Source organism: Podarcis bocagei (assembly GCF_964188305.1).
Source record: "Podarcis bocagei genome assembly, chromosome: 5".
Taxonomy (NCBI): Eukaryota; Metazoa; Chordata; class Lepidosauria; order Squamata; family Lacertidae; genus Podarcis; species Podarcis bocagei.
This window is the reverse complement of record NC_138129.1, coordinates 35806510-35832128: the sequence shown is the minus strand read 5'-3', so window position 1 is coordinate 35832128 and position 25619 is coordinate 35806510. Positions and strand designations below refer to the sequence as shown.

The window sequence follows — 25619 nt, the reverse complement described above, 5'->3', positions numbered from 1 at the left end:
CTTTCAGATATGATTATTTGTTCTCTAAGGGTTAAAGTACATGTTACGTAGAAACAGTATCCCCATGGTTTGTGTTTCTTCTTTAAATAGCAAGCATGCATGGGAGGTGGGGATCACAATCCGGATTATGGAACATGGGAGGGGAAACCTAGCAGTTTCCCTCATAAGGGTGAATAATAGCTTTGGTGTGACTAATGAGGCGGGTTTTCCAAAAAAAATTGGGTATTTTTCTTGGGGTAATATGCACTGGAAAATTTGCTAATGCCCTAGACCAATGGGTCCCAAATGGTGGTCTGTGGACCTCAGGGGGTCCATAGCAACATTCACATAAAGCTACCATAGAAATATCAAAATTTTCAAAAGTAGGGGCTTAAGTCCACAGTACTTAGCTAATTGGGAACCATTGCCCTAGACTCATAGAGAGTGATCTAATTTAGCATATTTATTTTACTTCTGTTTAGTAAACAAAGTTAAAAAGATTAACTGCCAAGTTGGCCTAATATATTTGCAGTTGATATCCACTCATTGTTACTCATGACTTTACAAAACTGAAAAAATTGCTGTTTTTGAATTTTTTTGCAGGGGATTGTTCTTAGGACAATTTCATGAAGCAAAAGGTTAACCCCCTCTCTCCATGCATTGTGGTACTCATCCTGATCAGCTCCCACTATATCATCTGTTTAAAAACAAACCCAGAATGGGATCAGGGGGAGGAAGTGTGCATGGAACATCCATTTGTATATAACTTGTATACATGTAGTATGTATTATAGTTGAGGATATGGAAATGGAAAAATATGATATTTGACTGGATTTAACGTATTACTTTAGAACATGGTTTCCCAATCTTGCGTCTGCAGCTGTTGTTTAACTACAGCTTCCATCATCCCTAGCTAGCAGGACCAGTGATCAGGGATGATGGTTATTGAAGTCCAAAAACATCTGGACACCCAAGTTGGGGAAACTCTGCATTATGGCCAAAGCACAGTGTGCTGGGAGATCCATGACTAACTTCCAAATTTTTTTTAAACTAAATGTGGTAAGAGTGGGGGATCTGCTAATTTGATCAAGGAAGTGATACAGTGACTGGAACCAGTTAACCTTTGCAACTCCATTTATCCAGTTTAATTTGCTTCAAGATGTTATTTTCTCTGTGTACAAGTGTAGAAGTAAGTGCCTGTAGAATCTGACAAGGGTCCTTTAAATCAGCACACCCAGCTCTTCAAGAGGTCAAGGCCAACTGCAAAATAAGCTTTGTTTGCCTACACAAGTCTTCACAAAATCTCAACTCTTTGTTGTAAAGCTCAGTCAGCAGGGTTACTGGGAACTGCCCAGGGTCCTCACCTTTTCTGGAGCCATTTATTGTGTCAAAGTCCCAAGTCCCAAAACCAAAAACTTCACACATAGTAATACTATTTAAGGAATTCCAATGATATATTTTGTTTTTATAAAATTATTTAAAAGATCCTTACTTTTCTGTTTGTTTGTTGACCAAGAGAAACGAAAGATGGGGCAAAGTCAGCTGAGGATGGGAAAGAAAAGTTAGGTCTGTTACTCAACCTGCCACTCAGGTTTAATGCATCTTTACAGCCATGTTTCTATAGACATTTCTGTCAGTGTTTGAAAAAGAAAAGGTTCTGACCTCCTTTTTACTCCTTTGCCTAGTCCTCGTACCTTAGTTGGCACAAAAGAGTCTTTGAGAAAGAGTATTCTTGCAGAGTATTGCTGCTTTTATTCTTAAAAAGTCTTCTTCTCCAACCACGACCGACAGCTTTTACACACACCAAACGCAACCAGCTTTCTACCATCCAACCAACCCACACCAAACACTAACATTGACCACTCTATATATACAGGTACAATTAGGTGAAAGGTTGCATAAGTCATTGTAGGCCACTGACTCATGCTTACTTACGGCAGTTCTTCTAGCATTAAAGAAACAGCAGCCAATTTTTAGCTGTGACAATTTCTACCATTAATAGGCATTTCAAGCAGTAAATATATGTCTCTTAACAGTTATACAAATATGTTTCTCTCCCAAGTTCATCGCTATATGATTTGCTGATTTAATCAATTTTTTATTTCTTATTAAATCATACACTGAATGTTTTCAATGAATTTAATAGACAGAAGGAACTCAGGGATGATTCAGATATATTGGTTTTGGAACTCCAAAAGAAATCAGCTGAATTAGGTATGTTGAGGAAATAGAGGTACTGTGTTGTTTTTTTAACTAATTATTATTATTAGCAGTGATAGTTCTATTATATGAATATTCATCTAAGTCCTGTGTTCAGTATGGTAATTCAGTAGTGTAGCAGTTATTGTTTCCTTTGTTAGGCAAGAAAGAAGGAGCCAGTTGTTTAGAATCAACAATGATGGTTCTCAATTTTTTTTCTGCTAATCCTTCTCTTTCTCTTAGGTAGGAAGTTTTAATATTCTCTCTTTTCAATACACAGTGATTTCTTTCCAGGGAAATTGAGTAATTCTGTCTTTCATTTTTGAGTATCAGTGGCTCTGTGTTGGGGGCCAAACATGATGCTAAATGCAGCATTGGTAACCACATTGGTTGGGGTCGGAGGGGAGTAAATAGATGGTTCTGGGGAACTGATTTTTGCCTTGATTTCAGCATGCAGGGAGGGGAGGTTTAATTCTTTCCTCCCCCACCATGCCTCATTGAAAAATCCACTCACACACTTCCTATTAGCTCTAGGAGGGAAGTCTTTGTTATAATAATAATAATAATAATAATAATAATAATAATAATAATAATAATAATAATAATAATTTATTATTTATACCCCGCCCATCTGGCTGGGCCTCCCCAGCCACTCTGGGCGGCTTCCATAAAAACCAAAAATACAGTAAAATGTCACACGTTAAAAACTTCCCTAAACAGGGCTGCCTTAAGATGTCTCCTGAATGTCAGATAGTTGTTTATCGCTTTGACATCTGCTGGAAGGGTGTTCCACAGGGCGGGCGCCACTACCGAGAAGGCCCTCTGCCTGGTTCCCTGTAGCTTTGCTTCTCGCAGTGAGGGAACCGCCAGAAGGCCCTCGGCGCTGGACCTCAGCGTCCGGGCAGACTGATGGGGGTGGAGACGCTCCTTCAGGTATACTGGACCGAGGCCGTTTAGGGCTTTAAAGGTCAGCACCAACACTTTGAATTGTGCTCGGAAACGTACTGGGAGCCAATGCAGGTCTTTCAAGACCGGTGTTATATGGTCTCGGCGGCCGCTCCCAGTCACCAGTCTAGCTGCCGCATTCTGGATTAGTTGTAGTTTCCGCGTCACCTTCAAAGGTAGCCCCACGTAGAGCGCATTGCAGTAGTCCAAGCGGGAGATAACCAGAGCATGCACCACTCTGGCGAGACAGTCCGCAGGCAGATAGAGTCTCAGCCTACGTACCAGATGGAGCTGGTAAACAGCTGCCCTGGACACAGATTTGACCTGTGCCTCCATGGACAGCTGTGAGTCCAAAATGACTCCCAGGCTGCGCACCTGGTCCTTCAGGGGCACAGTTACCCCATTCAGGACCAGGGAATCCTCCACACCTGCCCGCCTCCTGTCCCCCAAAAACAGTACTTCTGTCTTGTCAGGATTCAACCTCAATCTGTTAGCCGCCATCCATCCTCCAACCGCCTCCAGACACTTTACATGCCAATAATCGAGCAACCAGGGCTATTGACTGTTTGGCTCCGAAGCGCCCTCTCCGATTGCATGGAGCCCGGACAGCCCCGTGGTTTTCCACGGATCTGAGGGCAATGAAACAATCGTTGAGACGGCTAGAGCGCCGGTGGCGGATAACTCATTCCGAATCTGACCGGACACAGGTTAGAGCTCAACGTCGAGCCTACCAAGTGGCGATAGCGACTTGCCCCTCTTCACCGCCTCTATTGCATCTGCAGAAAACAGCAGCAGGAGACTTTTTCAGGTGGTTCACAATTTAGCGGAACCACCTGCAACATCGGGGCCCAGTACGGGCCACATATTCTCCTGCAATGATTTTGCAAAGTTTTTTGCAGATAAAATCGCCCAGATTCGGGAAGAAGTAGACTCCACCGTGGGAGCAGGGCCAGGGCGGGAGAGTGCTAGAGTTCTGTCTAGTCAAGTTGAGTGGGATCAATTTCAATCTGTTACCTCCGAGGATGTGGACAGGCTGCTTGGACGAGTGAAACCAACCACCTGTCTCCTGGATCCTTGCCCATCCTGGCTTATAAAAGCTAGCCGGGAAGGACTGGGCGATGGGCTTCGTGGGGTGGTGAATGCTTCCCTCCGTGAGGGAGCCTTCCCAGACCCGCTGAAAGAGGCGGTTATTAAACCGCTTCTTAAAAAACCATCTTTAGATGCGGCCACGATGGCCAACTATCGCCCAGTCTCAAATCTTCCATTCCTGGGCAAGGTGATTGAGCGAGTGGTTGCTGAACAACTCCAGGCACGCCTGGAAGAAGCGGACCATTTGGATCCCTTCCAGTCGGGATTCAGGCCTCATCATGGGACTGAAACTGCCTTGGTCGCACTGGTTGATGATCTCCGGCGGGCTAGGGACAAAGGTGAGAGCTGTTTCCTAGTTCTGCTGGATCTCTCAGCGGCGTTTGATACCATCGACCATAGCATCCTTCTGGACCGTCTTGAGGGGCTGGGAGCTGGGGGCACTGTTATACAATGGTTCCGCTCCTTCCTCCTGGGCCGTGTTCAGAAAGTGGTGGTGGGGGATGAGTGTTCAGACCCTTGGGCCCTCACTTGTGGGGTGCCTCAGGGTTCTGTCCTCTCCCCCATGCTTTTTAACATCTATATGAAGCCGCTGGGAGAGATCATCAGGAGGTTTGGGCTGGGTGTTCATCAGTATGCGGATGACACCCAGCTCTACCTCTCTTTTAAATCAGAACCAGTGAAGGCGGTGAAGGTCCTGTGTGAGTGTCTGGAGGCGGTTGGAGGATGGATGGCGGCTAACAGATTGAGGTTGAATCCTGACAAGACAGAAGTACTGTTTTTGGGGGACAGGAGGCGGGCAGGTGTGGAGGATTCCCTGGTCCTGAATGGGGTAACTGTGCCCCTGAAGGACCAGGTGCGCAGCCTGGGAGTCATTTTGGACTCACAGCTGTCCATGGAGGCACAGGTCAAATCTGTGTCCAGGGCAGCTTGTGGGAAAATGATTGCTTGTACATGAGAGCATGAGCAAAGTTCTTATTGTTGCAGGGTGATCTCATAGCTAGAAGCATCCTTGGAGCATGAACAGCGCGTGAACAGCTCGTGCTGTCCTACATGATTGGTCAACTAACATAGCCTGATCGCTCGCACGGTCTAGTGCGAATGTTCTTATCTGCTGGCTAGAACAAATTGCTTGGCTTGTATTTTGTATCTTTCTGATTTCACACAATAAAAGCTGTGCTGCATTAGCCCTAGGAGCAGCCATATTAGCCCTAGGAGCAGCCATATTTCGGAACCTATCTTGGTGTGAGACTGATTTTTCCCTGGATGCCGAGCTGCAACTCGACATTTGGTGCCCCGTGTGACTGCCTTCGGACTTCACGTTGTTTTTCATTATTCAGCACTCACCAACACGTCGTTCATCCACGTAGTGGATCCCTGGTGAGTGCTCCCGTGTGACTGCCTTCGGACTTCATGTTGTTTTTCATTATTCAGCACTCACCAACACGTCGTTCATCCACGTAGTGGATCCCTGGTGAGTGCTCCCGTGTGATTTCTTTCGGACTTCATGCTGTTTTACAACGTTCAGCTCTCACCTCGCCCCGCAAGGGCTGCAGACGCGTCGTTCATCCACGTAGTGGATCCCTGGTGAGAGCTCCCGTGTGAATGTGATTCTGGACTGCGTTACGGACTTATCAGCACTTATCTCCGCCCGGACAGGGCAAAAAGGCGCCTCCCTCATCCTCCTAAGGATCCCTCGGTAAGTGCTCCCTGCTCTTTTTGCAACTCTCGCAATCATGGGAAAGTCTCTCTCTGCACCACAGAAAAAATTTCTTAAAGACCTTAAATTCCTTTTGGCCAGTAACAACCTTGCTGTTCGGAAAGCTGACCTTAAGTCCCTTATAAAAGCCCTGGACACTCACTGTCCCTGGTTCCCCCAGGACGGAACTTGGGGGTTAGATGATTGGAAAAAAATTGGACACTTCTTTCAAAATCATCCACAAATTGATGTCAAGGTTTTGCATGCCTGGTGTAACGTCTACAAAGCTATGTCGTGTTTAACTCCTTCAAACATTCTTCTGGCTGCTGCAACAGCTTCTTCGCCCGCCCTCCCGGTACCTGTTTTGCCTGCCTCAAACCTACCTCCTAAACCGCCGGACATTTTCCCTTCGGCTCCTCCTGTCGTCCCTCCCCTGCATTCTCCGCATTCTTCACTTCCTGCACCTCCCGTTATTACTCCTCTCCAAGAATCTTCGCATTCAGCACCTCCCGCTCTTCCACCTCCTGCACCCAAGGCCTCTGGCACCGCTTCTACTACTCCTCTCCAAGAATCTCTCCGTGCCGCTGCCCCATTGTTGGGTTTTGACTGTGCAACTCCTAATCTCTTCCCTGTGATTGCTCCTGCCGCGCCAGGGGGAGGCCCAGCCCGGCACGAACAGTTTGATTTGAGATTCATAAAGGAACTGCATTCCTCTGTCAAGGACAATGGTTTACAATCTCCTTACACCCTGGGCTTGTTTGGCACTATTTTTCAACAAAATTTGATACCAGAGGATGTTAAGCTGTTGGCCCGCACTGTAATGCAGCCTCATCAAATGATTTTGTTTATACAAGCTTGGCACTGGGCCTGCCAACGTCGTGTTGATGGGATTCGGAATAATCTTAATAATGTTGCATTGGCTAATCATCAGGCTGCTTTGGCTGCTGCCGCTGCTGGTGCCGCCCCACCCCCAGCCCCCGTCATGCTGACTCAAACTGATGTTCTCGATGGGCTGACGGGAGGAGGCAATTTTCTTACTGCTGCCCAACAGCTAACTCTCCATCCTCAGTATTGGGAGGCCACTACAACTGCTGCCGCTCAAGAGGCTTTGGCCTCTGTCCCTGATGACAAGAATGAGCGCGATGGCCTATTGGGGAGCGTCAGACAGGACCCTGCAAAGCCCTATGGACAATTTGTTGATCGCTTGTATAATACCTTCAAGCGGCAAGTTCAGGACCTGGCAGCACAAGAACTGACTGTACGCCAGCTTGCGTTCACTAATGTAAATGAGAACCATAAGCAAGCACTGTGCCCTCTAATGACAACATCAAATATAGCCATTGCTGATATGCTTAAAGCCTGCCAGTCAGTGGGCACTGCTAGCCACGGCCTGCTAGCCACGGCCTTGTCCTCCGCCGTGTCCCAAAATCCTGCAAAGGCTACAACCTGTTGGATTGACAGTGGCTAAAGAAAAAATCCAGCGGACTTTACCCATTACGTACCTGGGACACAAGCTGACAGCATCTGCAGCCATTCCAGTTACGCCTCAACTACAGTTTCCTGGTTATCTTAGATTGGTGGATTTACAACAAATCCTTGGACAGCTGAATCGGATAAAGAGTTATTTGGACCTGCCCACCTCTACTTTGTCTCCACTATTTTCTGCCCTTAAAGGACATAAGGATCCAGCAGTCACCTCTGCAATGGAAGAGGCTCTTCCACAGCTGTTCCAGTGTTTCCTGGCACGCTGAAAGGCCATCTTCATCCCTACTGCATTGGCCCCCCTTTTCCCTGGGAAGCCACTTCAACCACCAAACATCATTACAGTTTTGCTGCCTCTTGTTTGGGAAGTGAGCCTGGCTTTGAAGGATGCCCTCGCTGGACTGGCATCGCTTGGGTTTTGCCTCCTAATAGCAACCATCCCATCTGTGTCATCACGCTTCATTGGGCTTGGATTTTTGGCTCAGCAGTACAAGGAGCAATACATCAGACTTATTTACAGCAAATGGGCTCCTGTATCTGCAGAAATGGTTGTGTGATTTCTTCTGGATTATGGTTTTTACATGCCAATAATCGAGCCACGAAATATCACACAGGTTGCTCGGAAGTGGCCATTGGACTAATATACCATTCTCATCCTTATTGGCATCACTTGGATTTTACCCCCCATATTTTTTTTTTCTCCTCCCTCAGGAGTCCTGCCTTATGATGTGTTCCCCTGAGCATGTACAGAGGGCTGTCTTGGAACTATTGTGGACTCTTGGCAAGGGAGGGGTGAGGGGATTTCAGTGTGTTCCAGTTGTTTCATTCTTGTGCTTTGGCATGGTTCCCGGACAGAAAGCAAGTTGCAAGTTGCAATATGGTTCTTTAACATGGCCTGCGAAGACAATGGGCTCTGTTCTCGACCTTGTTGCAATCTTTTTAGTTACAGCAAGTGGAATATGCTTCGCTAGTGCCTTTTAGCTGCTGAGAAAAATGATTTTAAAAAGCTTCTCAAAGCTTTGAACCTTTTTTTTTTGGTGATGGTATTCTAGCATTCCAGTAAATGCTTCATATAAGATTAGCAATAATATGAAGGACAATCGCATAAGTTTACCTCCTGTATTTCTATCGCTTGTAGAATTAGCTCCTTATTGTTTTCGTTTTAATCATAATAGTATATTTTTAGGTCATTATCCATATTGTAATTGGACATATGAGTACATTAATGGATCTTCTTGTTTTCTTAATGTTACCACTATGAGTGATAGGCCAAAAGTCTCAGTTAATAATGTCACAACCTACATGACTTATGAACAACAGGCTGCGTGTAGAGATTTTTTTTGGTTGGTTCGACTGGATGAGAAAGAGCAGTAAATCTGCATATTTGCTTCAATCTGATTGGACCGAAGCTTTGTTTTTAATTCTATCATCTTTGTTTTAAAAATAATCAACAAAAAAACAAAACAAAAAAAGTCAGAAATAAGAGAAGTTGCTTTATAAACTTTTTATGCTTTAAATGTAATCTTTGCCTCTAAAGGTGGAATTTATGCCTTAATTCATTCTCATTGCTGTATGTATATAACCGATCAATCGGCCAATATCTCTGCTACTATTGATTATATGGAACAAATGATAGCTCATAATCCTTTGAATCCACCTGAAGGTTTTGATCCATGGGAGTGGTTGTCTTCTTGGTTGCCTAATGGATTATGGTTAAGAAAATATTATTGATTGTAATTGCATGTATTGCTGGCTTCATTATGGTGTGTTGTTGCATTCAATGCATACCCTCTTTGATTTCCCAATGCACTGCATGGTGGTACCGACCACGGCCCACCACAGGGGTTACAAGAGGAATTTATGTTGCAAAGTGTAGACGCTTAGGCAATGAAGTGTACGATTTGGACTAATGGTCCCTCTTTTCCTCTAATAATATAAACAAGAAAAGGGGACATGTGGGAAAATGATTGCTTGTACATGAGAGCATGAGCAAAGTTCTTATTGTTGCAGGGTGATCTCATAGCTAGAAGCATCCTTGGAGCATGAACAGCGCGTGAACAGCTCGTGCTGTCCTACATGATTGGTCAACTAACATAGCCTGATCGCTCGCACGGTCTAGTGCGAATGTTCTTATCTGCTGGCTAGAACAAATTGCTTGGCTTGTATTTTGTATCTTTCTGATTTCACACAATAAAAGCTGTGCTGCATTAGCCCTAGGAGCAGCCATATTAGCCCTAGGAGCAGCCATATTTCGGAACCTATCTTGGTGTGAGACTGATTTTTCCCTGGATGCCGAGCTGCAACTCGACACTGGTTAACTCCACATTCCAGCGGGCCACCAGGGAATCGGCTGAAAGGCCATCAACATGGGATAAAGCATCCCCTACCACTCTCTGGAAACCATTTGGATCCATTAAGTGGCGGGGGCGGACCATCCGAATTGGTCCCACCTCCCTGCAGAGGGGATGGGTCGCAGAGAAGTCCAGTTGCACCAGGAAGTGATCTGACCATGGCACTTCTTTCATTTCGCTTTTACTTAGTGTCAGATCACCAACATCCATAGAGGTAAACACCAGGTCCAAGGCATGTCCACGGCTATGGGTTGGGCCAGACTTATTCAGGGACAGCCCCATGGAGGCCATGCTTTCCACGAAGTCCCGAGCGGCCCCTTGTAAGGTCGTGTTGGCATGGATGTTAAAATCCCCTAGGACGACCAGGCTAGGTGTCTCCAGGAGAACATCCGCCACGACCTGAAGCAGCTCGGGCAGGGAATCCTTGGTGCAGCGGGGAGGTCGGTACACCAAAAGGAATCCTGTACTGCCCCTATTGCCCAACTTCCAGAACATGCACTCAGAAAACTGGGTCTTCCCAATAGGACGCCTGGTGCAAACTAATGACTTCCTAAAAATCACTGCAACCCCCCCTCCCCGCCCACGTGACCTGGGTTGCTGTGCATAAGAGAAACCTGGTGGACAAGCAGCGGCAAGGACAGGCCCATCTGCTTCATCCAACCAAGTCTCTGTTACACATGCCAGGTCAAATCCTCCATCCATGATCAAGTCATGGATGGCAGTGGTCTTACGAATCATTGACCTGGCATTGCACAGCAGCACCTTCAGGTCACTTGGGTATCCCTTGCTGATTCTAGTATCCATCCGGACAGGACCAGACCCGGAGGCAGGGATAGTCCTCAGACAACGACTAAACCTGCCTCCTCTGTAATGACATGGTCTGGTCTTAGCGTAACTCCTCCTCCTACCCGTGATCACTGAGATCGGTTGTCCCAGTGCATCCCCCCCTGTGGAACATGCCCCAGCCATTTTGTGGGCTGGGGCCCACTCCCCGGCAGCCCTGAACCCTCCCCCTAAAAACAAAATAACACCTTAAACAAACAAACAAAACCAATAAAACAATACAAACAAAAAATATTTTTTATCTGCTAGGACTGGAAGCAGGAGAGAGATAGGGCACAGAATCACAGACTTGTAGAGTTGGAAGGGACCACAAGTGTCTTTTTGTCCAACCCCCTGCAATGCAGGAATCTTTCACCCAATGTGGGGCTAGAACCCATGAGCCTGAGATTAAGAGTCTCAGGCTGTAACAACATCTCAGCACATTGTGGTCCTGATGAAAACTGGCCCTCAGAGGGGCCTAATACAGCTGAACTTCAGGCTTGGAGGCACAAACAAAATTGATGGGGTGGGGAATGAGGCCCTAAAAATTGGTGTCTATACCCTCTTTGTGCAGATTGATATCATCTTTTTTTCAGGTAGATTTAGATTCATGTTAGCAGATATATTTTATGTACTGAAGTTCTCACCCTGGGCCAGCAGGGGGATACTGTAGATAGTTTTCACTCAGGTCCACATATGCAAATAAGGTATTGAAAGTGACTCTCAGTGATTGGATAGTTACAGAAAGTTGTTACTGTTGCGTTGTAGTTGAGCTCTACAGTGGTACCTCAGGTTACATACGCTTCAGGTTACAGATTCCGCTAACCCAGAAATAGTGCTTCAGGTTAAGAACTTTGCTTCAGGATGACAACAGAAATCGTGCTCCGGCGGCACGGCGGCAGCAGGAGGCCCCATTAGCTAAAGTGGTGCTTCAGGTTAAGAACAGTTTCAGGTTAAGTACGGACCTCCGGAACAAAGTAAGTACTTAACCTGAGGTACCACTTTATATAAGAAGGTTGGCTGAACTCTTCAGCTCAGTTCTGTTCTGGCCTGTGAATAAACAAGAGCTGTCTGAAGAATTGCTGTGTCATCTGATATGTTCACCCACAACTTAACAATATGGATCAAAGTAAATATCAGGTGTTGTGTTTGTTTTAAAAAATCCAACTGTATAATGTCAGTCTGTAAACTTGATTTGGAGCCATTTTTGCCCCTGCAGATCCTGACTCATTGGTGCTTGTACTTTTATTTTTGGGTGTACATTTAAAACATTTTAAAAATACAAAGGGTGCTCTTAAAGGGTCTGCTCCACCTATCATTGGCTATTGCTCAATACTTACTATTTTATTTATATAAAAGCATTTCTAAACTACTTAATACTTAAAGTGTGTGAACAGTTTACAAAAATACAACATTAAAACAGTATAATAAAATAGATACAGATATGTACACACAGTAAAAAAATATCAGGCACAAGTCAAGAAGGCACATGATCAAGAGTATAGTTGACAGTACTCTTTCCACAGCATCTGTTCTATTAACAAACTGATCCCACAGCACATTTGAGATAACTTCAGTAACTTGCTGAGTTGAACTTAAAAGCAAATAATATATGCGACTTCTCAACAAAGAATGCATTATTTTGTATTATTTGCATTTATATTGCAGAAACGATGGTCAAACTGAAAAATGATAAAGAAAAACAACTTGAAGAAATGGAAATAGCCTTGGTAAGGGACCTCTTATTTACACCACTTCACCAGTTAGTCTTATTAAAAGTTTCATTTCCTTCATTATACTGTGGATCAATTCTTCAAACCTCTACCAATTTATTTTAATTACCAAAATACACAAGAACCATTCATACACACATGAAAACCATACTTGTCCTATGTTCAACTCTCCATTGATTGTGATCCAAGTATATATTGCCTACAATTTTATAATCTCAGGCCATTATCCAAGTTCACAATCATCATTGTCTTCTTTGTGTTAAAAATAATTGGTATTTAAAATATATTATTACTATATGGTTTTAAAATATCTGTATTATTTAGGAAAGTTCAATCAAAGTTCAAAAAGATTTGAAGAACCAGTTGGAGTATGCACAGTCAGAAAAAAATCAATTAACAAAGGAAAAGGAATCTAGAACTGCTGATGACTCTATTATTCAGGTTAGCTTGTTTAATTTTCTTTGTTGTTGTTTGGTGCAGCAAACCCACTTAACAAAAAATCAAACAAAAGGAAAGTGATGGGAAATGCATGAGAAAGTGTAGGATAATGATCAATTGATGGGGAGTCGTATAACCTCAGTTATGACTGAAGTTGCTAGATCATGTGACCACATTGAAAGGGGTTTGGAATAGGTGTTAAGTGTCTTCATGCCCTGCCATATCCTGGAATGCCCCTTTTTGTGGAACTACACCACAACTGAGCTGTGGTGAAGAACTTATGCTGGTGTATCTCTGGCTCAGCCAGGGTAAGGGACTTATGCTGACATAGCTTGGCTGAACCAAGAAAGTTCCAGACCCTCTTTCATCCTGGTATGTTTGGGATTTGAATTGCACTGTTTTGCTGGATCATGCTCTGAGCATAAAACTCATACAGAGCACCATGGGGCTTTGCAGAGCCCTGTTTCCTGTTCTTAGCATGTGCACACATGGTAGTGGTCAGGGCAACCCAGAAAGTGGAAAATCTGTGTGCTCAATCTAACTCACTGTCAAGTTACTTGAGCTCCAAACTACCAGTATCTTGACCATGTATAGAGGGAGAAATGAATGGAGATGTGGGGTGCATGAACTAGTGCTAGTCAAGGATTTCATTCCATCCACATTTTAAGCAGGTATCCTTCAGTTTTCACACTTTTCTAAACTGCCCTGTCTGCTGTGGGAAAACTTCAACTAATATAACACAACCTGTTTCATTGAAGTTGTTGGACACAGTAGGTATAAAGTGCAAATTCTTTCATACTTTTTTATCTACAGAAAAAAATGCATGACTTGGAAATGGAGTTATCTAAAGCATTTGAAAATAAACAAAATTGCTTAGCGCAGCTTACAGCAGTGACAGCAGAGCTCGAAAAAGAAAAGTATGTTCTTATTATACATAAAAACTAGCAAAACGTTGCTTATGAAAGGCTATTTCATATCATGTTTTGTTTTTAGTGAACTATGACATGTAATACCGTAACAAAAATGGTTTTATTTTTATTATTACTGTTTATTATTTCAGTTTGTCACATAATAAAAAGGTTCTCTTGGCAACTTGCACAGTTTTTTAAAAAAACCATCACATTTGACCATGTAAAATCAAAATAACATCTCATGCATATGTACAGAAACTGCAATAAGCATGATAATCATATCCCCTTAGAATTTTGGGAGAAGAGGTGCATTTAAACATAGCTCTGAAAGGATGTTAATGTTGGTGCCAGGTGGACCTTGTTGGGTAAAGCATTCCATAGACATGGACCACATCCAAAAAGGCCCTTTCCCTTGTCACCATCCTCTGAACTTTTTTCATGGAGAAGGACTCAGGTGATGAACACAGGGTCCTAATATGTTCAAGTTGCAGTCAGTGAAGATGTGCCAGAGCTGGTATTATATGCTTATTCTGCATTGTTCCTGTTAACTCTCTTGCTGTTGCATTCTGCATCAGCTGTGATTTCCAAGTTGTCTTTAAATGCAGCCCCACATATAGTGCATTGCACTAATTTAATCTATAGGTCACTTGAGTCGAGATTACTGAAGCCAGGTATCCTATCCAGATAGGAACTTAGCTGGGCCACCAGGCAAAGGTGGTAGAAAGTCACTGAAGTGTGCCTCCATTGACAGTAGTAGATGCAGGAGCTGTGTCCCCAAGCAGACAATATTGCAGTTGCAAAATCTACATTGACTTTACTACACATTAAATTTCTTATATACATTCCAGCTCACATTAATACTATTTTTATTTATATACGAATGATGTATAAATAAAAATAAAACATTCACATTATTCTATCTGATGCAAGCTAAAAACAGACAGTGGGACACAATCCAGCCTACTGATTTCACCAAATAGTAGCATTGTATAAACCTCTCTCTATGAAACTATTTAACTGTAGGTGGTATCTGATGAAGCGCTTTTGCTAGCACAGGAGTGGGGGGAGGGAGAGGAGAGGCAGAAGTTCCATTGCACGAGTGGAAATCATTGAACTATTAGAAGCACTTTGTTGGATACCACTCAATGTATGGATTGTGTCTATAATCACACACTTGCGAAGTACATATAAAATAATTATTTCTAATATTTCTTTATTATTCTAATAGATTAAAGAATGAGCAACTAAGCCTGGATTTGAGTAGACTTTTATTGGACAAGGAATGCATTGCAACAGAGAAAAATAATATAGTTATTGATTTTAAAAAGCTTCAAGGAGATCTTAAGGCAGGTTTCCCTTATTTTCATTGTAATAATGAAATATGGTTATGATTTATTTTTATATTGTTTAATGCCAAAATTGACTTATTTTTTATATTTTATAAGCTGCTTATGATTCCACAAATGTTAAAATGCAGACATCCATAATTAAAATAATTATAGTAAAACAACACCATTAAATAATATTGCAGTTAATTGAGTTCCATTTGTTGACAGTTTTACCTGGCAATGTAGGAGATGTTAGTATTTCACTAATGTGATTCAGAGTTGTTTATATGTAAGTATCAAGAAAAGAAAGACTTGGATGGCTAACAGCTAGCCAGAACAGAGATGGATGGTCAACAGGTAGCCAGAGCACATCCCTTAGGCCTGCTGTGATATGTGCCCAGCAAGGGACACAACACACCAACACCCAATGGCTTCAAATAGTTGTTAAATAACATTAGGCATACAACAGTGCCTTTTGGCACCCTGTTACTGAGTTGTCAGGGTATAGTCACATAGCCCCTGTGCTATCATCGGAGACTGGCTATGCAAGAAGGAATGGAGCTACGTGGAACAATAATCCTAACCACTAATTCACAAAAACTCTTCAGGAGGATACCATGATCAATGATACTAAAAGTTGCTGAGAGATCCAGCAGAAGCAACATGGTTGCACTGTGTCTGTCCCTCCTCTGGAGATTGTCATTTGTCCAGGTGACCAAGGCTAATTCTCTGCCAAACCAGGCCTAAACCCAGATTGCAATGGTCCATATAATCAATTTCTTCCAAAAAAAGGTCTGTAGTTGAACTGGCACCACCCTCTTGAGCATCCCCCCCCCCGGGTATGAGCAACTGGGCAGTAGTTATCAAGTACCTCAGGGTCCAGGAAGGTTTTTTCCAGGAGTGAACACACCATTGCCTCCTTCAAGGTGGTGAGGACTGCCCAACGCAAGAATGCTTTAACCACCCACTGAATCCACCTTGTCTCACTCACCAAATTTTCACGAACAAGCCAGGATGGGCAAGGACTGAAACAGTAAGAAATGGGATGGAAGGACAAAAGTACATTGTCCACATCAGGCCTCAATAACTGGAAATGATAATATAGAATTGAATAAAATAGCATACTGGGTTCCTCACCAGAGCCTATATTATCACTGGCATAAAGATCAGCATGAAGATGATAGATTTTGTCCTCAAAGTGCCTAGCAAAATGACCACAGCAAAGGCTTTGACTGTTTCAGTGTCCTATTAACAGGGACAGATGATACCAACTTTTTTACCACACAAAAGAGCTCTGTTGAGTGACTACTTGAGGACATGGAGGCATCAATGGTTATTTTTTGCTGACAACTGCTACATGGTAGAGGCGGTTATTTGCTCTAACCAGAGTTTTATTGGCTTCACACTGAATCTTACATCACTTACTCTCTAGCTCCCATCCAACCTGTTTCATTGCTCATCTTTTTTTTTATTAATCATATTTATTAAAATTTCCAATAATAACAGAATAGAAAGGATAGAAAAGATGAAGAAAAGAAAGAAATAAAAAGACCCACTTTAAACCCTTATTTTCATAACCTTCTTTCTGGGACTCCCTCCTCCCCCTCCCGACTGTATTCCCCTTTCCCTAAGTTAGTTCCACAAGCTCTCATTCCCAATTCAAACCTAATATGTTGTACCTATTAGCCAATTTAAATTACAATATCCTTAACAAAATAGAAAAAAGAAAAAAAAAAATCCCCCCAAGATCTACCCCGTTTCCTTCCACGAATTCCCCCTTTCCCCCCAAAAACATGTTAAATCAAAATACCAAAGTTATATAGAAAGATAGAAGATAAAAGATAGAAGAAGATTCAAAAAGTTGGTTACATAGCCTTTGGATTCTAAAATTCCCCCTCCCTTCCCCGGTTTGGATTCCCCATGTCCATCAGTCTGTATGTTGTTGGCCTGGAGGTCTCAAGTCCACAGCCAAATTTTTCTCAGTCCATCTTGCCGGTTTTCTTTAAATTTGCTTATTTTGATGATGTTTAACTTCAAAAATCCAGTCTGGTAGAGGCCTTTAATTTTCCTTGGTCCTTGTTGCTCCTCCCATTGATCTTTCCGTGACATAGTTGGTCCTTTGCTCTTTTGTTTCTTACTTTCTCAGGTTTCTGTCTTGTTCAGCTGCAAAACCATTCTTATTCCGAAATCTAGTATCTCTACAGAGGTTTGTTATTCAGGAACAAAAACATACGTCCAGTTCTTTCCTTGCTTCTATAGAAAAATTCTATTGTATTGTGAACACCTCTGTAGACAAAATAATATTTCAGTTTTGCTGCTTTCCCAGGAGATAAGACCTGTGCACATCCCGGAGTAGTTTTCCACATACGCCACTTGTAATGTCCCGAAACCCCTCTAGGGGGGTTGCAGCAACTTTGTGTCCTCTAATCCAAAAGTCAAGTTGTTGTTTCTTCCCCCCCCCCCGACATTTTGTATCCATATTTATGTCCAATTGTAACAAAATTAACCAGCAAAATACTTGTAACGAAATCCTCTTTATGTTCTCAAGATTTGACAGCTACTTTGACAGCTGTCAAATTCTCCGTCTCTCTCCACCAGGTTCTCCGAATCGCCCCGGTTCCCGGGGGGGGGGTTGCCTTTTCCCTCTCGCCCTCGACTTTTCTCCTCCAGCACAATTCTTATAATATCCCATCGTGGAATTGATCATTTTTGTCAGCAATAAACTTCTGAATCGATCTTGGTTTCCCAGTCCTTGTTTTAGCATGTTTACAATCGGGGGGGGGGGACTGACTTCCTTTTTAGATCCCCCCCGCTCATGCCGAATCCGAAAAAAATTCCTTTTCTTTTCTCCTTTTATACCCGGTTACCCAATTACTCACGGGTTGTTGTTAAATGTCCGAATTTCCAATGGAAGAAGCCAGCGCTCTCCGACAAATGGCATGCGGCTGCGCTCGGCAGGGGAAGCGATAGACTCATAGCACCACGCCGCTCCCCGGCACCCGATCCGTAGCCTTTAAAAAGGCTCCTTCACGAGTCGGGAGGGCGCTAACGGTACCAGCCGAGTCCCCATGTCCACGGGCTCCGTGCCCGTGGTTTTTAAGGGTCCCCGCGTCGCCGGCGCGGTAGGACCCAGCCCCTGCCGAGCAGACTCCCTCCGGAGCTCGGAGGGAGTCCGCCATTCGGCGATGGCGCCAACCCGGAAGTCTCTGTTTCATTGCTCATCACTCAGAGGAAAACCAAGGAGCACAATGAGCTACCCAGTGTTGGAGTGGGGTAGTCCAAAACTATAATGCCAATAGCCCTCCTCATCTCACTGTACCAAAATGATGCAAGGATTTTCACAGGTTCATCAACTGTTGTTACTGGAATATTTATCAGATTCCACAAATCTCCAGGGATGAACCATCCAAATAAATCTCCTACCTCTACATAAAGGGCTGGTGTCCTAAGTCCAAACTTTATCAGACAGAGGTCTAGTCATAACAAATGGGTCAGCTCTATTCTTCCACTATCCAAACTATTCTTAACTTGCCCTGAAGTAAATAGTATATCAAGCATGTACTGTGTATTGGCCCAAGACAATTTGAAACAGCTCCATAGATGTCATGGAGGCCTTGAAGTATTGAGCTGGTCCAAGCTAGGCAACCTTTGTGTGAATGTTAAAGTCATCCAGAACCACTGTCTGCACCATGGTTGAGACTACTTCTGCCAGCTCAATCAAGGATAACAACACAAACAACGTAACATGCTGTATGTAACTATATAAATTCTTTTTCAAGTGTGATTCAACATATCATATCAAAATATATGGTTCTACAGGCATCTCATTATGTTCGTTTATATAATCCAGAGTATGCACAGCTGATGAAGCCTGGTTGGGCGAAACAAGGAATTATCCTGGAATCCTTGTCTTATTTTCTGTTTGTGCCATTCTTCTAAGTTCTTTATCTGATACCTGCATACAAGGAAAGCTAGAATTCTTAAAAGCATCTTCACGTGGAACACTACAAGATTGATATAAGAATTCCACACCGTGGATATTGCTAATATAAGAATTGAATAGATTGTATTTCCTGGTCAATCTGCTGGACTTTAATTTCTCATAATATGTTTTGTTTATATGATAAGTTGGTCTATAGAACCATATATTTTGATATGATATGTTGAATCGCACTTGAAAAAGAATTTATATAGTTACAGTCTGTTATGTTGTTTGTATTGTTATCAGTTTTGCATATACATGACAAAGGGTTGGGTAGTGTTTTGAATGAGCTCAATCAGGGAGGCAGTAGGTACACCATCTGCAACCCCAGTCCTGTTGACCTAGTATTCCACAGGGTGCACTGCAAGGCAAACAGGGATTTCTAAGCAGAAGAGATGGACCACAGAGACTCTCAACCCTTAGTCCTTCAACCTTGGTTGGTGCCGTACTGAATACCTAGAGGTGTGTGTGTCAGGGTGGGAATAACTTTGTCAAATCTACTCCACCCACCTTACCAACCAGGTCTTGCTTATACGAGCAAATTCAGCTCTCTCATCCATAATTAAATTATAGATGAGGGTGGACTTATTATATACCTGGCATTGAATAACAGTTCCACCAATCACCAAATCACCAGTTACTTGGCTGTAAGGTAGAGGGAGCAGCCTGCAGCCAATCCCCCTCTCTATTTTTTATGATACCTATACTTTACCATATAATACCTTCCCCTTCCAGAAACATGATGCCAATACCCACCACCTCACCATGCTTACTCCACCATATCTCACTGTCCTCATTATGTACTTCCCAACAGTCAAAATGCAATATTTGAAACCAATCTGGCATTTCAGTGGCAACATACATCATTATCTATCTACCCAGGTTATCCAAGTGTGTAAACAGGAACAGCTCATCCAAGTTCTTACCAAAGTTGTTCCTCCCCATGGCATTCCCCTGGGCATCTAGAATCTGAATTGGAAACACATTGTGACTTCTGCCTCTCACTCAGTAGCAACCCATTCTCTTCAGAATATCAGAAGATGGCGCTCACACCCTTGTTGCTTTCTCTATTGCATATTATATATTGTATTCACATTTTTACTATGTTTGCATATTATATTGTGAAATTTATTTGTGGCAGTGGGCTATCCAAAGTAAATGTTCCATTTGTGGCCATTTTTATATTAGTATATAAAGTTCCATGCATATCACACCTATTTTCAGTAACAGATTGCTTTTATTTTTTTTCAGGACAATAAAAAGATTGGAGAAAAAGCTGAAAAGCAAATACAAAACCTAAAAGAAACAAACATCCAGTTAAGGCAAGAAAAAATGAGAATCTTTTCACTATATTATAGAATGTTTTTCTATAGAATATTTTCAGTTTATATTATAATTTCACAGTATTAGGTTCTTGCTGCAATCCTAACCTTACTAACCTGGGAGTAAACCCCTTTGAATTCAGCAGGCCTTACATCTGACTTGACTTGGTTAGGATTGCTTTGTAAGATAGTTCAAGTCCTATTGAAATTGATGGATCCAGTCAGTCATGACTTAAGGACTATTGACTTTCTTAGGAACTAAGTGCAACTAAGGGCTTATCCATACATAGCCTTTGCCTCACTCTTTCCAAGCACAGGTCCATGACTAAAAGCTCTGTGTCTGAATGTTGTTGTTGTTTTTGCCCTGGAGCTTTCCCCGCAAAAATCCTCTCAATCAGAGCAAACATCAATTTGGGTTTTCCACAGATTGCCATTTGCTCCAACTGAGCTTTAAAGTGCAGGTTAAATCTGGACTCAGCCCATTGTCTTTATTCTTATATACTAATGTCTCTTTTGTTAAACTTAACTGATATAGATCAGTTTGAAATTAGTACATTATTCAGAATCAGTTCTTAGCTGTTACTAAAAGTTTTTAAAATTTCAAATCAATTTAATTTACCCTCACATTTAAAATGTGGAAATGAAATAGGTGTAAAGATTAATGATATCTTATTAAATAATGGGCCTTGTCCAGTTGAACCCTTGTATCCATCATTGGACACTAGATTTCTTCACCAAAAATGAATCAAATTATTATCAAAACAATTGGTTCATTGCCTGAGACATTGAAAATAAGACCACCTCCCTAAAACATTGTCTTACTTTCAAAGACTGTTCCACAAAAAAACCCACACCCTGCTGATAGAGGGAAAAGCCCACCTCACTGGGGGACCCCCTTGTCTCAGTTCTTCAATGCAGCATGTAGCAAAATGAAGAGAGACATTTCCGTAGGTTGACGAGGGGTTAACTAGGTTGGGCTCTATTCTGATCACATAATTGGCTTGCTAGGTAGAAGCTTTTAATAGTTGGCTTAGCGAAAACTGAGGCTGTGTATATACTATACCTTTAAACACATCTGAAGCACATTCTTTCCTTCAAAGAATTCTCAGCATTTGTTAAGGGTTTCTGGGTACTGTATTATAATTCTGTAAGTAGTAAACTACACTACCTATAATTCTTTGAGGGGGAAAATGTGTTTGTGGTTTAAAGGTATGTTAGGTACACAGTCTAAATTTACTGGGCAAAATTCCACCCACCCTTTCAGGGATTCCCTGTGGACTTTTACCCCACCTCCCCATGATGTTCTCCAGAATCAGATCTGCAAAGAAGGAGTCAGTCAGGAAGTCTTCTGGCTCAGATTTTGATCTGAGTCAGACAAGAATTTTGAGGTTTCTAACGCTTGCTTCTCCTTTGAAGGTGAGCATTTGGGGAACCTTTGGCTCTGCAGATGTTGATGAACTAAAACTTCCATCAGTCACAGCAAGCATGGGCAATGGCCAGGGATGATGGGAGTTGCGGATCAGCAATATCTGGAGGGCCAAAATTCCCAACACCAAACATACCCTTCAAAGTTGTTTCTTTTTTTGGGGGGGGGGGGTTAAGTTCAAAAAACCAATCGGTTGGATGGGGGCAGTGGAAAGAACTTGCCATGCAAAAGGATGTCCATATAGGAAGGAAAGTAGAATAATAGAATAATAGAATTGTATAGTTGGAAGGAACGATGAGGGTCATGTAGTCCAATCCCCTGCAATGCAGGAATCTCAATGAAAGTGTCCATGACTCTGCTTTAAAACCAACAATGAAGAGTCCACCATCTTCTATTGTCTGTTCTATTGTTAAAAGGCTCTTATTGCCAGAAAGTTCTTCAAACTTTCACAGGATCATACCTCAATAACATTGGACTTAAATAAAGCCACTTTTTCTGTTCTATATATTTAGTCAGCTATTTGTTAACTGTAATAACCCTTTCTGTTAATTTGACATGTAGCAATGAATTAAAGTGCCTAAAAGAAGAGATGAAAAAGAAAAATGAAGAGGCAAAAAGCAAACTTGATGAAAGTGAAGACAATGTATGATATTGGTCCTTCTTATGTAAATATTTTAATTGTAAACTGATGAGCTAAAAAATTATTTATTTATTATAAAGTTTACAATGTTGGAACATTAATTAAAACAATGTAAGAAACAAATGTTCCTTTTAATGTTACTTGGCAAGAGCAGGAGGGTTAGGATAAGCCCCTTACTATCTACATCAGGGATGGCTAACCCAAGGTTAACTCCCAGTTCATATATGTGTGTGTTACGTGTGATTGTTCTTGATCATAAATTAATGCAATTCAGGAATCTTGTTTATACCTTTTTCAATAATTGTGATTACTTTCTGTATAGATAAGGTGTTATATTGAAAGCTGGATGTGAGGTTTTTTGGTACGCTTAAAGACAGTAAAAGTCAGGATTTTAAATTATGAAAATATTATCATTTTTAAAAAATTGTCAGATTTTACAATATAATTTCAGGTTCGAAACATTGAAAATGAAATTTCTAAAAAGGAAAAGCAACTTAAAACATTTGAAAGCAAGGTATGAAAATATAATTTACTTCATGTTTGTTCAATGCTTTATTCTACAATGTTTCAGTTTTTCGGAAACAATATTTACATAGAAAAAAGCATATTCATAACTGAAATGCTTGTTGCAATCATTACTGGTTTATCGTTTCATTTTTAATGATTTCATAGTTTAATGATTATTAAGATAACTTATAGATGTACATGTCTCAGAAAGTAGTTACAGGTAAGCAAATTATTTATGCACATACTTAAATACAAATTAAAATAATCTTAGCACAACTACTCTAGGTTACAATCCTGCCTATATATGCCGCGTTTACTTCAGTGGATTTATAAAGAGAAAACTGTTCACAACAGCAAGCTTAGCAAGCTCACGAGTAAATTCTATGCAAAAGGATTTGTTCTAACAAAATAATTCCAACTAAAATTAATATTGTAATATCTACCTGCGTTTTCTTTAAAAAATCATTTTTATTGAAGTTATCAGAACAAGGCAGAAACAAACAAACAGAACATCAGTAGGGTACATGTTTGTCAGATGTTTTAACAAAAGTAAAGTGATCATTAAGTACTCATTTGGTATCTTATTGTTTGAAATATATTTTTATCAATTTTTAGATTAACAGTTTAAAGAAACAAATTGAAACAAAATCCAGGAATATTGAAGAATTGCAGCAAGATGTAAGTACTGTTTTAGAGTTATAAAAATATAGATATAGAATTATATCATTTAAAAAATGTTATTGTATACCAGGGTACCAGGAAGGATCCTCAAACAACTTCTGGTAGCATAGAGTAGAACTGCTGTTCTTTTACAGTCATATGTGGTTGGCTACCCACAGTCTTTATGAATTTTCTCAGAATTCAGTACACCAATATGTGTGTGTGTGTGTGTGTGTGTGTGTGTGCGCGCACACACACTGGTCATACTGTTGAATGCTCCACATTGTTGGGAAAAAATAAAGACAAAATAACTGAATATTTTTACTGGCTCAATTTGCTTATTATGTATCATAGCTTTAGTGGCAGAAAATCACAATATAACTTTAATTTCGTAAATATAAAACCTTACTTGTTAACAGAACAAGGCTTTGCGAAAGAAAGTTGCAGCAGAGAGCAAGCAATTAAGTATTACGGAAGAAAAAGTAAGATGTTTGATTTCTATGTCATTTGAATAATAGTTGCAGAGAAAAGAAATATAAAACTTGAAGAATTAAGACCTACAAGATGTTCATTATTGTGAATGAACTAGTCAGTGGCTAGGGAATCCCAGCCAGATGGGTGGGGTATAAATAAATAAATTAATAATAATAATTATAGTCCATTTCAAGTTCTAGTTTTGTTCTTCTGGAATGTCTTCAATACTTGTTTGATTAGAGCGCCAAGATCATTCAACATGTAAGTAAATTGCCCTGATATGATCTTCCAGTAGAACTGGGATATGGAGCAGTTAAATTAAAAGTACTTGCTTGTCTCTGAAAAGTGGAGATACAGTTTGTCATCTTTAAAAGAGCAACCAGAGACATAGGAAGCTGCCTTATACTGAGTCAGACCATTGGTCCATCTAGTTCTGCATTATCTATACGAACTGAAGGTGGCTCTCCAGGATTTTAGACAGGAGTATCTCCCACTCCTACTTAGAGACAGTGGCGGAGGAAGCTGCTCAGGCCCCTGGGGTGGCGTGCCCAGGGGTGGGGCGAGCTGCCCATAGGGGCGGGGCACACCGCGGGGCCTCCGGAGTCTGCCTGCCTCCTCCCACTCAGCCACCGTACAGCTAGGGGTGGGGGGGAGGCAGTGGACGGACCATTTGGGCAGCGCGGAGCCTGCATGCACTCAAGCCACCGTGTCTCTCCCAGGAGAGATGCGTGGCTCGGGCGTGCTGCAGGCCCTGCAGTGAGTGCCTCCCGGCATTTTGTCACCCCCTCAGTGGTGACACCCAGGGTGACCCACATCTACCACAAACCCCTTCCTCTGCCCTTGCCTAGAGATGCCTGGTACTGAACCTAGAGATGCTTGGGATTGAAGCTGTACTTCATATCTTCCTTGGCACTCCACCATTTTCATCAGAAAATGGCAGCAGATCTGATTCTTCATATGGGTTCACTGCTACTAATTCTCTAAAACTCTGCTGATATATGCTTTCAGTACAGAAAAAGAGCTCTGTGAATATAACATACAGTACTTCATCTAATAACAGAATAAGAGCTACTTTCCTTTCTGAAGGCTTCACTGGTTGCTGTCTCCTTACTGCTGCTTCAACTGCAGTTACTTCAAAAGTCCATTTGGGAATACTTTTCTTCTCCTTTGGATCACTGCAAGGGAAAACCCAAAAATGACAGGGGTGTTCACAGTATGCTAAAACAGGCATCCCCAACCTTCGCTTCTCCAGATGTTTTGGACTACAATTCCCATCATCCCTGACCACTGGTCTTGTTAGCTAGGGATCATGGAAGTTGTAGGCCAAAACATCTGGAGGGCCGCAGGTTGTGGATGCCTGTGCTAAAATATATCCAGCAGATTAGAGATTGCATAGGCCAGTCTTTTGACTTTTGTGATTGAGTCAAACATTTTTATTTACAGGTGAATAAATTACAATTAGAGTTGGAAAATATAAAGAAATTGCATAAAGAAACAACTGACAACTATAAAAATGAAATAGAGAAGGCTAGAGAAGCAGAAGAAAAACTTTTCAAAGAGGTAAGAGTTCAAGGTTTTTTACATTTTGTAAACTTGCATAATTTGCGTAAGTTAAACTCATTTTTATTTACATAA

At 41.8% G+C, this 25619-nt stretch overlaps 1 protein-coding gene across 8 annotated transcripts in view; it reads left to right on the top strand.

Moving 5' to 3' along the window:
- Window positions 1-25619, top strand: part of SYCP1 (synaptonemal complex protein 1) — a 62059-nt gene that overhangs the window by 23894 nt on the left and 12546 nt on the right. For all 8 annotated transcript variants that reach the window (XM_081194682.1, XM_081194687.1, XM_081194683.1 and 5 more), the window contains exons 14-24: window positions 2126-2193; window positions 12232-12293; window positions 12621-12737; window positions 13548-13651; window positions 14874-14991; window positions 20207-20277; window positions 22265-22346; window positions 22795-22857; window positions 23466-23528; window positions 23930-23992; window positions 25428-25544. In XM_081194682.1, the coding sequence (XP_081050808.1) occupies window positions 2126-2193; window positions 12232-12293; window positions 12621-12737; window positions 13548-13651; window positions 14874-14991; window positions 20207-20277; window positions 22265-22346; window positions 22795-22857; window positions 23466-23528; window positions 23930-23992; window positions 25428-25544 (928 nt within the window). The remainder of the gene's footprint in view (window positions 1-2125; window positions 2194-12231; window positions 12294-12620; window positions 12738-13547; window positions 13652-14873; window positions 14992-20206; window positions 20278-22264; window positions 22347-22794; window positions 22858-23465; window positions 23529-23929; window positions 23993-25427; window positions 25545-25619) is intronic.